This window comes from Muntiacus reevesi, chromosome 7, assembly GCF_963930625.1.
Source record: "Muntiacus reevesi chromosome 7, mMunRee1.1, whole genome shotgun sequence".
NCBI lineage: Eukaryota > Metazoa > Chordata > Mammalia > Artiodactyla > Cervidae > Muntiacus > Muntiacus reevesi.
This window is the reverse complement of record NC_089255.1, coordinates 83,624,438-83,638,844: the sequence shown is the minus strand read 5'-3', so window position 1 is coordinate 83,638,844 and position 14,407 is coordinate 83,624,438. Positions and strand designations below refer to the sequence as shown.

The 14,407-nt window shown below is 40.8% G+C and overlaps 1 protein-coding gene across 11 annotated transcripts in view; it reads right to left on the bottom strand.

Moving 5' to 3' along the window:
• Positions 1–14,407, bottom strand: part of TTLL5 (tubulin tyrosine ligase like 5) — a 404,612-nt gene that overhangs the window by 273,385 nt on the left and 116,820 nt on the right. For all 11 annotated transcript variants that reach the window (XM_065940163.1, XM_065940162.1, XM_065940173.1 and 8 more), the window contains 4 exons: positions 14,123–14,205; positions 12,723–12,829; positions 9,158–9,288; positions 3,131–3,213 (listed from right to left, as the gene is read on the bottom strand). In XM_065940163.1, coding sequence (XP_065796235.1) covers positions 3,131–3,213; positions 9,158–9,288; positions 12,723–12,829; positions 14,123–14,205 — 404 coding nt within the window. The remainder of the gene's footprint in view (positions 1–3,130; positions 3,214–9,157; positions 9,289–12,722; positions 12,830–14,122; positions 14,206–14,407) is intronic.

The following is a 14,407-nucleotide window of genomic DNA, read 5'->3' as shown; positions in this document are numbered from 1 at the left end:
AAACTTGTACCACAGTTGACTTTCAATAGCAATTCCATTTGGCAGCTCAAACCCAAACCCAAACGAAGGCCGTCTATGAGATTCAAACAACACTGGAGCTCCTGGCGCGGAGCTGGAGGAAAAGCTGTTGGACAGGAGCCTTCACACCAAGGTCAGAACAGAAACAAGAAAAGAGAGCTCTGCAGCATATGACCAGCGCCTTCTGTCCACAAGAGACCCCGGGCAGAAGGTCTCCGGAGTGACCCAGGGGCAGGGAGCAGGCCTTGTAGCCTGGGCCTGGGGCTGCACAGTTACTGCATCAGAACCACATCCTGTATTTCTCCAGCAAAAAAGGTCAGGCTATCAGTGTTTACTGTACAGTTTTTAGTCCAGACTGAATTTGAGGATTTTCCCATGTGAAAGACCCCTCAGAAAATCAGTTTCTGCACATATAGAAAATAGCTCAGATCATGTGCAGGGAAAGAGAATTGGGAAATTTGAGACGGTATACCGACTGCACACACAACATCCATCTCCTGCTCTCCTCCCTTCCAGGGTCCCAGTGGAAGGACAGAGAAGATATTTTTAAAAGAATGAAATGATAAATAACAAGGGTAGAAAACAGTTAAAGGAACCAACAAAAGACCAAAGGTTTAAGGAAATCCTGAAAGACGGAAGGCAGATGGGAACAGGTTGAGAAAACAGAGCAAAGGAAGACCCAGCCCCACATATCACAGAGGGGAGAGTGATCTTCCCAAGAAGGCATCTGAGAAGTTCCAAGTTGGCAGCAAACACACATATGGAGAGCAGGAGGGAGCCAAGGGACAAGAATCGGATAATTAATTAACGAATGGTGTTTAAAACACTGCGGCCAACAGGCCTTCAACAACCAGAGCTTAGCCCTCACAATGAAACCTAACAAGAGAACGGAGGACGTCTGTGTTTGTGGACGCAGGGATCTGACAGAGGGCAACTCTGCAACCCCATGGCAGACACAAAAGGGAAAACGGGAAGGGCAGCAGCGCCCCAGAGGGAAATCGCCAAACTCTTCTGTTGTAGCCACGCATTCCGGGAAACAAACTCACTCAGAAGGACAATGCAGATAGTGGAGTGCACTTTATTACAGCAGCGGGCCCAAGGCGGAGCCTCCTCTTAGCCAAGGACCCCGACCAGTTTTTGTGAAAACCTTATAAACCCTAAGTATACTTGCTCAAACCTACCTCCCCAAGTTCTCTGAAACTAGTATGAACAAAGGAAAAGAAAGATACAATCAAAGTTAACCCATGATTCATATGCCTTAAGCCGATGTAGTTAACAGTGGACAATTATCAATAGGCCTGTGGTCATACCCCTAGAAGCATAATAGAGTTTATGATTCTATTCGGTTACACAGATAATTAGGGTATTCTTTTAGGCAACAGAGAGTCTAGGTACAAGCCCTGGGGCTCTTGGGGGGGGGGGGTCTGGTTTTCCAGTTGGTATGTCATTTCCATAGTTACTGGGCATAGAGCTCAAAGTTCACAGTCAGGCCCAAGATGGAGTCCTGCTTTCAAGATGGAGCCTGTTCTGTCTGTTTCCTCCTTCACTTCCTTTAAATCCACAAGCAGGCCAGTCCTGTTTTGGCAAGGGAAAGGGAAGAGGCAACGATCCTCACCCACAGCAACCTAAGGGGCAGACTGACAGTCAACACGCCGTGCCCTTGCCACAAGGCTCAGTCCGCCCTCCTGTCCAGGGAACTGGTCCTACACAACGGCAGGGGAAACCCGGGCTGCCTGTCAATTTCAATCAGTCTAGTCTTCTGTTCATTAGTATGACTCAACACTGAAGGTCACTAAAATTGAGAAAATCCAATAGCAAGGGAAAAAAAAAAAGGCCCAAGAAAAGTCATGGAACAAAAGAGAACTTTAAAAAGCTTTTAATTCATATGGTCAGAAAGACCAGCTGGCAAACTGTATCTATTATGCAAAAACAAGATGTTATCCAGAAAAAAAAAAGGGCAGATCGGAAAATAAGAGTTTTTGTACATCATGAGAGTCAATATAGAAATACAGTAGATGGAATGAATGATAAAATGGATAGCACTCAAACTGGTGATCCAGAAGATAACGATGGGAAAAGACAGAGAATTTAAAATGGGAAAAAAGTTGACATGAAGACCCAGAATGCTTCAAAAAGGAGTTTCAGAATCAGAAACAAGACAAAAAATTAACAATTTTCCCTGAACTAAAGAAAAACACTAGTTTCTAAACTGAAAGGGCTGACCAAATGTCCAGGAGGAAGTATGAACAAAGACCCAGACTGAAATATTGATTAAATTTCAGAATTCCCATCTGTAAAATTTCTATAAGTTTAAATTTTTTACTCAACTTATAAAGCAGAGAAACTGAATCACAGTTATTGAAGAAAATGTAAACATGATAAACCTTTAAATTATAAAAAAAATTAAAAAGTAATTGAACTTTGAGATGGAATGTGTAAGGGAGGATAGGCGGTGATATGAATGCAGTGAAAACCAGACTGAGAATTAAGAAACAAAATGTAAAGTTGAGAAAAGATAAAACACAAATCAACTGTATTAAGTTACTAACTACTGTTAAAAGTAGTTTAAGTACTGTTAAAAGAGTGAGACTGGGGTTAAGACTTTATTTTATTTACTCTGTGTATCTATTCAACTGAAAAACAACTTTTAATGAGGGTCTGGCAAAGAACCAAGATACTGATGACTTCTGAAAAGAGAAGTGGATGAGGAGGAGGAAGTGGGGCGGGCAAGAGCAGCAAGGATGCCGAGCCGAATTAAATTATGGTTAATTTGTTTGATGATCTTGAGGGCAGGAACCCACAGTTCCCCTCACAATAGGAATTAAATGTGTGTGTGCTACCAGCTAATGCTTAGTACGGAGGAATTTGCAAGACAGAATGCTGAAGACAGAAAAAGCACTTCTTTTCTGTTGACACCAAAGGCTGCCCTCCCCCTAAATTCAATGAACTGACATTAGCCATAGAGTAACTGCTGGCATGGGAGGAGGTTACTGCTAGTAAGGCGAAGAGTAGACTCATGCCCTCCTTCAAAGTACACTTCTGAACGCACACTTAGCTAACACAAAGGGAAGAACAAACATAGGGTCAAGTATGCCCCCCACTACATACTCACATTGTTGATCAGGTAGACACCCCGCCCCCTGGAAGAGGCCACTGGTTTTACGATCCAAGGTCCCCGGTCCTTTGAATATGAATCTGCTCAAAATATTGGAAGACAAAAAAAAGGGGGGAGAAAGCAAGGATAATTTGAGTTTTTTATCTCAAATTCCAACATGGTTACCTACTCAAGGTACCCAAAGAGTTTTCCAAATTTCTAAGGGAAGGACAGCAGCTAAAATAACCTGTATTTTTGGACTAGCCTTAAAAATGAGGAGAGAGAGAGAGAGAAGGGAAAGAGATAAGGAGAAAAGAGGAGACAGCAAAATTACATAATATATTTCTTCCATCATTTCTCCTCTTGAATGAGAGGATGAAGACAAAATAAGGCACATATTCAGATATTAGCCTATCACTGTCACAAACCACCTCCATGAATCTTTGAGATCCTTACCAGCATTACCTAAGGGACCTGCAGAGGCTCACACTGCAGACAGTGACATTGTGAGTCAAGAGCAGATCCCCGAATATGGGTGCTTTCCTTAAGCGATGTTCTCTGAGCTTTTAAGGAAAAAAAGTCACCTTAAATCAATCAATCTGAGTGGAAAGGTAGGAAAACAATTGACAAGTAGTTAAAAGGTGCCCCTTTTGTTCCTTTTCTAGGTTCAGGTTTACACCTTAAATACCTTTGGATCACAGGAAGGGAAGCCACACAACCAAAGAGTCCCAGAGGCTTGCAGATGGCTCTGGCTGCCACTGAGGGAAGGTCAGGGGACATGAGATAGAAGCAGGAACAAGGGACTTTCCCTCTGACAGAAGCCAAACTGCCTTGTCAAGGTCTCCCAAGAGGAACTTGGCTTTGTCAACACCACAAACCATTTCACCAGGAGAAAAAGATCTCCTTGTCTACTCTCCCTAGTCCTCCCCAGCTTTTTCCCTTAATGCAACCTAACAGAATTAGGAAAAAATGCCATGTGCTGCAGAGAATTTAAAACTCCGTGAGCAAGTCCACCTCTGGAAATGTATTCTTTAGTCACACGTTGCTCACACGTTGAAATGTCCTTTGTACAAGATTATTCAGTGTTGTATTTTAATAGCAAAAGATGCCCATCAATTAATTAAATACTCTATATTGCATCTATACGAGGGGCCAGAAAACTTTTTCTTACTAAAAAGTCAGGTAATAAATAGCTTAGGTGTTGCAGGCCATGCAATCTCTATTGCAACCACTCAACTCTGTCCCTGTAGCTCAAAAGCCAGCAGAAAGAATACGCAAACAAAGGGGCACGGCTGGGTCCCCCAAACTTTACGGATGGACACCAAATCTCCTATGATTTCCACGTGCCACAAAATCTTATTTCTCTTTGATTTTTTTTCCAACCATTTAAAAATGTAAAAACCATTTTTAGCTCATGGGACCAGATTTGACACAAAAGCTGTAATTTGCAGACACCTGTTCTACATAATGAAATACTAAGCAGACACACAAAATGAGAATGTTATTAATGGGAGGGAATGAGCTCAAAGACAGGCTGTTGAGTGAAAAGAAGCAAAGGGCAGGGCACTGGGTATCATACACTCCCATCTGTTCACAAACACGCTCAAGCCATGTGCTAGTAAGTGCTCAGAATATCTTTGGAAGGATACGTATAAATACTATACTGATCACTTCTGGGGAGAACTAGATGACTGAGAAAGAGAGGAGAAAAAAGGTTTTTCACTGATTATCGTTTTGTACTTCTCTTGTGCCATGACTATATTACGTTTCAAAATATATAATTTATGTAATTTTAGAGTCCTGTGATGGATGGCATATTTACAGTTATAAGACAAATTAACCTTTATTAATGTATACACTTTATTTTTTCCATTTTGCCATTTTCCCCAAATTCTGAGATTACAATAGATTGAAAATGAAAGGAACTATTAAAAGAAAACAAAAAGATTTTTTAAACTTCATTCATTCTGTACTTCTAAGTACCCAACGTGTGTCAAGCAGTTCTCGAGTGTGTGGAATGCAGATAGTCTTCACCTTCACAGAGATTAGCCTAGCAGAAAGGCAGACACTAAGCAAGAAATCAGACATTCACAAAGAGAAAGGGAGGGAGCCACAGGAATGCCACAGAAAATGACCAGACCTCGCTGGAGACAGAGCCCTCTGGGAACAAATGAATGCAGAAAATGCTCATTTTCAGAACAGCGGAAATCTAGCTAAATGCAACTTCTGCCATCTAACACTTTGAACAAACCTTACTGTGGATTGCCCTTATCAGAAGCTGCTGCTTCTAGTGGTGCTTCACTTTGATCATATTCTCGAAATCTTAAGTACCAAAACGTTGTCCTTTATGCTAGGCATTTCTCCTTGATTTGTTGTATTTCAGAACAAGGACTGATTTCTTTCACAGGTTCCAAAAATGTGCATGAGAAGCAGAGGCAGGGCAAAGAGCGAGGCAGTCGTCAGGACGAAATGTACTGGACGGGGGCCTGCAATTCTTCCCAGTGCCTTCTAGCTCCTAGGGCGGCAGCATGCTCGGTCTAATGGAAAAAGCACTGAACCAGGAGTAGGAAGATCTGCGTTCTAATTATCCAGTCTCATTTTTAAAATGTGTGCTTTAAGTCTGATTCAAATTATGAGATCTCTCATAATCCTACTATTAGGATTCTATAAGTTTACTGATTGCTATAAAATCTGGTCATCTGCAGTTAACTGGCTGACATCAAAGTTTTGCTCATTCCTTTGAATTATTTCTGCCTCTCTTACATCTAAAGATAGCCAGAGGACACAATTCTGGCCCATGAGAAGTAACCAGGAATCTGCTGGGCTGTGGGGTAAGATCTCTGCCTTTCTGATATTGGTACCACCCTATCTTCCTTGCTGTTTCCTTCTTCCCATTTAGAAAGTTGTCCACTGGGGGGATGTGGCTGTAGCTGGCAAGATTTTTGGTTAGGATCTTCAGGGTCACAGACCTCCAACTGTACCACACACCGTTACACTAGCAGCAGTGGCACCGGGAATCTAGCAAGATCTAGTCCATATATTCCAAGCTTCACATTCTAATTATTGGAAACAGTTCGGCAATATCCAGGCTTTCACATCTCTTGAGGCAGTGTTTGGTCTGTGGCCTTGGTCTCTGAAAAGATGCATTTCCGGTTTTCCCTTCTAAGAACAGAAAGCTACAAATTCACGAGATGCGCCTCGACTGATATCTCCAGCATCTTCAGGCAGCCCTCATGTTCCTTACCAGTTCTCTTCCAAAGGCCCTTTGCAGGCTATTCACATGCCTTTCTGCCCCTCAAACACCCAAACCCATCCCTAGGCCCCTCATTCCTGGTATGTGTCCTCATTGCCCTCCTCACCAAGAAGGCTGGTAATGTGTAACATAAACTCACTCACCTGCTTTCCTCCCATCGAAAAGTGCTATCTGGGTGACCACTTAGCTTCCTTCCTTCCACCTTTTAGGGGAGAGACTCACCCTTCTACTCACGCTCTTAATCAAACTCTCTCCTGCCCCATCTGGGACCTCATTCCTTTGCTCGTATCTTCAATCTCTCTCTCCCCTCTGATTTCTCTGTGGTTCTTCCTCTCTCTCTTTTTCTTGTCTATGGTAATCATATCCACCTCCACATCTCCAAGAATCTACATCCCCGGCCAAAATTCAAAACTGCCTTTACAACTGCCTGCAAAACATCACCACATGAAAGCTGGTAGGCACCTCAAATCCACACCAGGTCCAAAATGTGACACTCCTCTTGCCCTTCTAGAATGTAGAACCCATAAGAATCTGAAGAATATGCTGCGGTAGCAATTCTATTGAAAAACAGGTCAGGCTTGAACAGATGGGGGCACTCTAACTCTATCCAATCTTCTGAATGAACATCCAGCCCTCAAACCAGCCTCCAAAGGGTGGGGGAGAACCACAGAATAGGAACTAGTGGAGAGGAAAAAGGGAATTTTCAACTTAATATCCCTTTAGTGTTTAATACAGAATTATTCTAGACTTTGATTTCTAATTAGGGATTCAACAGCAGGAGGTGTTCATTTTCAGGAACTCTTTTACATTGCTAACATGGTAGCTGAGGCATTTTTATGCTATCACGTTGGCTTACTATATAATTTTTTTTACTTTTTTTATGTAACGATGCATCTCAACATAACTTGAAATAGGAAATACCATTGAACATGTGTTATGTACCTATCAGGCTCCATTCCAAGTGCTTTCCATGTATTAAGCTACTTAAACATCCCAGCACTATAATATTCATACAGGTAACAGTCCCACTGAACAGAGGAGCAAGGTCAGACACAAGAGGTTCTGGTATCGTGGCTAAAGCCCCCTAACAGAAATTCCCAACTACAAATGTTCAGCTCGGAGTACACTGTCGCTCTGAAGCTAACTTAATTCATCTACTGAATTCTCTATTCTGACCCATTCCAGAGCCTGCTGTGGACCAACACTGAACCACTGGTCCCAGCGTGGGCAGCAAGTGCTCTCAGAGGAACGGCCTCTCCGAGGGGAAGCAGGAGACCTGTGACCACCCCTGACGCGAGTCCCAGAGGATGAACACCCCACTGCGTGACCGGACCAGACTGCAAAGTCCAGCAGGTTAACAGGATCAAAGCCAGGAAGTCTAGAGCAAACTTTCTCTTCCTCTCATGCTTCCTCACGATAGAGGAACAGTCTCTCTCTTGGACTTACTGAGAAGACAACTATCTGTCTGTCTATCCTCTCTGTGTCGAATCTGCTCTCCCCCACAGAAGCGGCTTCTCTCGAGGGAGGTACTGAGAGATGGTCATGGTGTGCACACGCCCGGTGTCTTCAGCCACAAGGCACAGTGGTGAGGAGCTTGGCTTCTGAAACCAAACAGCTATATAATTTACGGAAAATTACTTAACCTCACTGTACCTTAGTCTTCTCCCCTATAAAGCTGGGAATAGTGACAGTTCCTACCTCAGAGTAAGGCACCACTTAGAAGAGGGCTTAACAGAAAGAAAATGTTCATCAGCTATTTATTACTGCTTCTATTTCAGTTCAGTTCAGTCGCGCAGTTGTGTCCAACTCTTTGCGACCCCATGGACTGCAGCATGCCAGGATTCCCTGTCCATCACCAACTCCCAGAGTTTACTCAAACTCACGTCCGTCGAGTCAGTGATGCCATCCAGCCATCTCATCCTCTGTCGTCCCCTTCTCCTCCTGCCTTCAATCTTTCCCAGCACAGGGTCTTTTCCAATGAGTTAGCTCTTTGCTTCTATTTAGACTCTCCCTAAGGACCTGCCTCACTCCTTCTCTGCATTTACACCTCTTCTGTGCACTAAGTCTACTGAGGCAGGCTCTGCCCACCAAGGAGCAAAACCTGAAATAGCCTGTCTCCTCTGTCTGGACATAAGGTGGTCTAAGTTCACCTTAAGGCAAAAGAAACAATGACACTTGGATGCAGGCCACACATTCCTATCTAGCTTAACCAACAATACAGCGGACATCCACATTGCTATTTCACTCCCATGAACATATTTCAATTAGTCTAAACTCCAAGGAAACACGGTGACTGACTGGTACCTCTAAACTCTAACACTAAAAGATGCATGATACTTGTATCCCCAAAGAACATAAGTCACACACATCCAAAAGTTGAGGTGACAAACATTCCTTAAATGACAAGAGGAAGAGAGATACCAAAAAGGGTGCATCTGTAGTTCATAAGCAGAAGTATATTCATCCTTACATGGGCACTAACTCTTCAAAGAAAAAGGACTTTTTGTATTAGACAGGAGCACATTTATGACACCCCAATGCGTCCTTACATGCCTGACAGTGACAAGCTTACTAAGAATAAACACACACAGACATACTCTGAATAAAACAGTGTTAAAGGTATCTCTGCAGCTGTTTTACTAAAGAAACAACTTTTAAGGATTTGAAAAGCCCTTGGGAGTAAATAACTCTGCCCCAAGTTCAGTTGCTGGGGATGGGGATGAGGGGTAGGGGGTAGGGATGCGGATGAGAGATGGGGGGTGGGGATGGGGCACCAGGAGTCAAGCACTTACTACAGAATTCCGCATACTCAGCTGGCAGCAGGAAGGTCTGGGGGAGGATGTGAAAAGCCTTGAATCCATGTGTATGCTGCATTCGAATGATGTTTTTGTACAGTCGGTCCTTCCGGGTTAGTTCATATGACCTAAGTTTCATAAAAGCATTTCCATTTCAGTAAACTATGACTCAGAGGTTTTCCTATGTTAAAGAGTTCCCAGTTCATAAGCAGTTACTGAGGACAGTCTTAGACCCCAAATCTATCACTTAGTCAAGGAAATGATCACCTTAAAACCAGGGCAATCACTGCTACCAATCAGGGATTGGAATCTGGTAAACTACACAGAGGCGCTTCAGTGAGCCATGACCACATTCATGAGTCTCTGGTTTGTTGCACTATTTAAAGACGATCCAAGAATCTTTGCTGTAACTATTAAAAACACATTCCATCTGTTGCTCAGTTCAAAATTTTCACTTTGATTTCTTAAGATCAAAGGTTTCTTTGCCAGATCTAGGTATCACCAACACTTCTTCCTCGCCCACTGTCCTCCTCGGATCTAGAGCAGAGGTCCTCAAATTTTAGTGTGCATAAGAATCACTCATAAAGTTCCTTTAAAATGAATGTTCCAAGATCACATCTCTCAAAATTGGGGGATGAAGTCTAGGATTCTGCATTTAAACATGTACCCCAGGTGATTTTGGTACAGATGGTCCAGAAAACACACTGTAACACTGATTTGGTCTACATCAGTGATTTGTGAACTTGACTGAGATATAGATCACTCATTGCTTTTAAAATATATAATTTTCTAGGAATATATTTACCTAGAAAGATTAAGCACCTGGAAGCTGCTTTTTAAATATACACCTTCTCTGGAAATGGTGATTCCTTGAATCTGCAGTTAAGACCTGTGCCTGTAATGGACCCCCAGTGACGCTTATCATTAAGGAATTAGAAACACTGAACCAGAGGATAAGAAAAACAACACATTCTCCTACAGCTACCCAGTATTAGTGGTCTCCAAACATTTTTGCTTGGTACTTCTGATACAAATTTTGGGAAACCATGTATCTTTTTAGTTGACATGCAAGATTTTTCATCATAAATTTAAATTGTTCCAAAGGATCTATAATGGCAAATATAGTTTTAAAATAAAACTATAAGAGTATCCTTTTAGGTATATGCAAAGGAACCTCAATAACAACCAGATTCATTAGCCACTGTGCATTTTCAAAGTATAAAAGAAAAGGCTCTTTTCATCAGTAAATATTTCACTTTTTAAAATACTATACTTTTTTTACTGAGATTAACATATAAACAGGAAAATAAACAAGTCACAAATGCAGAGCATGATAAATTTCAGTCTACCTGTGTAAATATCACTGAGCATAGAACATTCCCAGCACCCCAAAAGCCACCCTCAAACTTCCAACCCAGACATTATCCCCCTTTCATCCTTGAGTTTACTTCTTCCATTACATTTCCCACAAACAGCTTGGCCTAACATAACAGATTCAATGCTTGTGTCTTTTACATTATATTATACCTTTTCTATAAGAAAAATGTGCATACAAATTATATTTAATACTTTTTAATTTCCTGTGATCATAAGGCTGTGTCTGTTATATATATATTGACCTATCATTACAGGAACATAGTACACAATTCATCAAAACACCATAAAGACTGTAACTTTTGATTATAATGTATATCATACTAAAATCAATTTCTCCATTTTGATAATTACACTATGGTTATAACCAATGTTAACAGAAGGAAAACCAGGTAAAGAAATCAAAGGAACTCTGTATTATTTTCTGCAACTTTTCTAAAAGTCTAAAATTACTTGAATAAAAAATTATATCAAAAGAGTCAACAATAATATTGGAAATATTTTTAAGTGTTTGCATTCCTCTTGTACATGAATCAGCTGGCTCCTCCAATTCAAAGAGGAGTCAAGAAAACAGGTTAGTATTTATGAATACTGAGTTCAAATTGAGATGGAATTTCTATACACCTACAGTGTATTTCAAAAGCTACTGAAATTAATAACATATTACTAACAGGCATTAGGAATGCAGTCTCTATTGTGAGCTATTTTAAGACTGTTTAAATATTTCTTTAAAATAGCTACATGCGATTTACTTCAACTACCCAGTCACCCATTTAGAAAACCAGTCACATCTTCCAGACATTAAGGAAGAAACAAAGGTTTAAACTATTTTCTGCCCATGAAGCTCAAACATAAAATACATCTGGAACCTGTTGAAAAGATTTAAAATACACATTTATCTAAGATGATGAAGAAATTATTTGACATTGGAGACAGCATAAGCTGAGTATTTATACACATTAACAGAATATGAGACAGTAGAACTGAATGATCAAGAAGAAAACTTCATTTCATAAAAATGAGAAGTAAAATACATGAAGTGACTGAAAAGAAAACTTTTTAACTTGAGTGAGTAACTGGGGCATAAGTCCTGGAAATAAAATATAACATAATCACTGAGCAATTAACAAAATTTTTTATTAGATTTGCATCTCTTCATTAGATAAATGAGATTACCTGTCCTCTTCCCCAACAGGCCATGTATCTCTCTGTTGTTGAATATTACTTACTGCTAGAATAAAGCAGGGGTTTCAGCATCAATTCTATTCCTGTTTTCTTTTTCACAGATGTAAACACTGAAAAACATAACAGCTAACACTTATATACAGTGTTTACTATGTGACAGGCATGTGATGTTCTAAGCACTTCAGATCTTGATACATAAAATCCTCACTATAGTCCTACAAAGTGTATGTTATTAGTATCTTCTTTTTACAAATGAGGAAGCTGAAGCTCAGTCAGCACAGCCGAGATGTGGGCCTAGGTGAGCTGGCTACGGAGCTCCTGCTTGCAGCCACTCAGTGGTATTGCTTCTCGGGGCTGACTTTAACCAATGAGACTGGAAGATGTTTAATGCAGCAATGACGCTCAATTCTTTGAACTATTTTCTAATTATAAGTCAAAAGCCAAAAGGTGACCTATCATTAAAATTTATATTTAATGATTTATCAGCTGACAACTTGATCATGTCCTTCTTTAACTCTTGTCAAAAAAGCAAAGAAATGGAAATCATTAACAGGCTAAAAGCTTCATTATACTATTACCTGGATTAAACGTCAATTTTTTTCATTCCATGTTTGGAACCCTGGAGATTTTTACATCTCCGCATAATATCCATATTAAGAATCTAGGTGGGCTATTCTCTCATAAAGGGGAAAAACAGTAACTGAAAGAGAAGGGGAGAGGGGAGAATCTAGTCACGTTGAGGGGCTCACGAGCAGCTCGAGTTGAGGAAAGAGAATCTATGGGATTTGCAATCCACAGTATGTTTTAAAACCATCCATCCTACAGAGTCCTCACAAAGTCTTCAACTACGTCCAGAAAGGTGAACACCTCAGTCTGATTTGTAGACGGCTGCCCTATATCACAGATTTCCTTTTTTTTTTTTAAGATGTTAATTATCTCTGCTGGCTACATGCCTCAATGTCAGGTACCTTTACATGGAGCAAAGTAGCTGAAAGAGCATTACCTGGGAAAGTGATTAACCTTTTGTGCTTCAGAGAGGGTACGAAGTAAGAAGGGCTTCAAGTGGGATCCTGTCCACATTAGGTTATAGTCAGTGCTGCTCGGATGAACCTAAGGGCAGATAAAAAGACAAGATAAGAAACACCAGAGACAACCCCTGGAAGAAAAAGCCATAGAGATTATTCACCCACAGAGCACGCATGGGGGTGGGCCCATTAGGATCTGAGCCAAGTAAGACAAAAAAGCTGAGTGTAGGAACACGGGGATAAGAGAGTTTAAAGGACTATGAGAGGCGAGCAAGCACCACCTGCAAAGAGTAGAATTAACTCTCTTATAGAAGTCCGTGGTACTTCTTGATATTCTGGCACATCACAGTGAGAGACGAGGACTCCCTTATCAGACTGTCCTTGCAGATGCTGAGTATAAAGTGATACCAGATCTAAAACCTTACACCAACTCAGAATTCATTCATTCACTAGAATTCATTTGTTCATTCTTTCAACAATTATGTACCCACTGCCTCTGATGTAGCAGGTACCACTTTAAGCCCTGGAGATAAAAGATCAACAAAGACAGGATATAAACTGGTATCAGAACTTCCTCAAAATGTCTACTTCACATCTCAACCTGAGATAAGTGAGCAACTAGACTTTTATCAATTGTCTCAAAGTATCTAGAATGGAAGTCTGTCCAGCATTTTTACCTGTCCCTGTTGATACCAACATCCCCATTTTCCCAACTTTCTTTGGGAATAACAAACTCCTAAGGTTTTAAAGGATCTGCCAATCATCCACTCCTCCCTTCCCCCAAGGAGTAGACACTTGACTCAAGCTAGTCCAATCATTCCATCTCCAGAATACAATTCTTGAGTGTAAAAAGGCACAAGGACAATTAATAGAGTCAATTCATTCCACAGCAGCAAAGGTGGTCCTGAAGATTTCTGTCGCCAGATCCCTGGGAATATCGCAGTCTCTCTTCTTCCAAAGGCCTGCTTTTTCAGCTGTTCCTCTTTTGCTAGCCATTCTATGCACATCTTTATCACACATTCCTTTTCCTTTTTGGTTTAAGTTAAGCAGAGTCTGTTTCTGCTGCTTGTAATCAAAGAGCTTTAAGTGAGTATTAGACAATTCCTTATGGGCATCTCTGCCTCTAGCCCATACCTAAAAATATAGCAAGGAAAAAAAAATCTAAAAAAAAAAAAAAAAAATCCCACAAAATCTTGTGGAAATGTTTTCTGTGTATTTCACGGTAAAGCCACTCAGAAAGTCAATGCAAATTCTGCATCATCTCTAAGTAGGGGTCCCATGTACTTTCTAGAGCTAGCCTTGTTAGATAATAGTCAGTTAGGTAGCTAGGATTTTCAGCTTTTGAGCAAATCAGGTAAGGTAGTGAAAATCAGCTTACTTCATGAAATCCATGTGCTGTCAGAATGCTGCGTACCAGGCGACTGTCTGTTCGTACAATCTTGTAAGACAAGTGATAACGTTCTAAAGAAAAACAGAATCAGGTTCAATAACAGGAAAGTTAACTGTGGAGAAAGGAATAAAAGAGATAAAAACTAATACGGTGGCTGTCATAATCACACAAAATAATATACTGCTATCCTTATGCTACTAATAAGTGGATTATTTTGGAACAGAAGATCTTAACCAGAGAACCTGAGATTCATGGGGCTTCATAAAACATGGG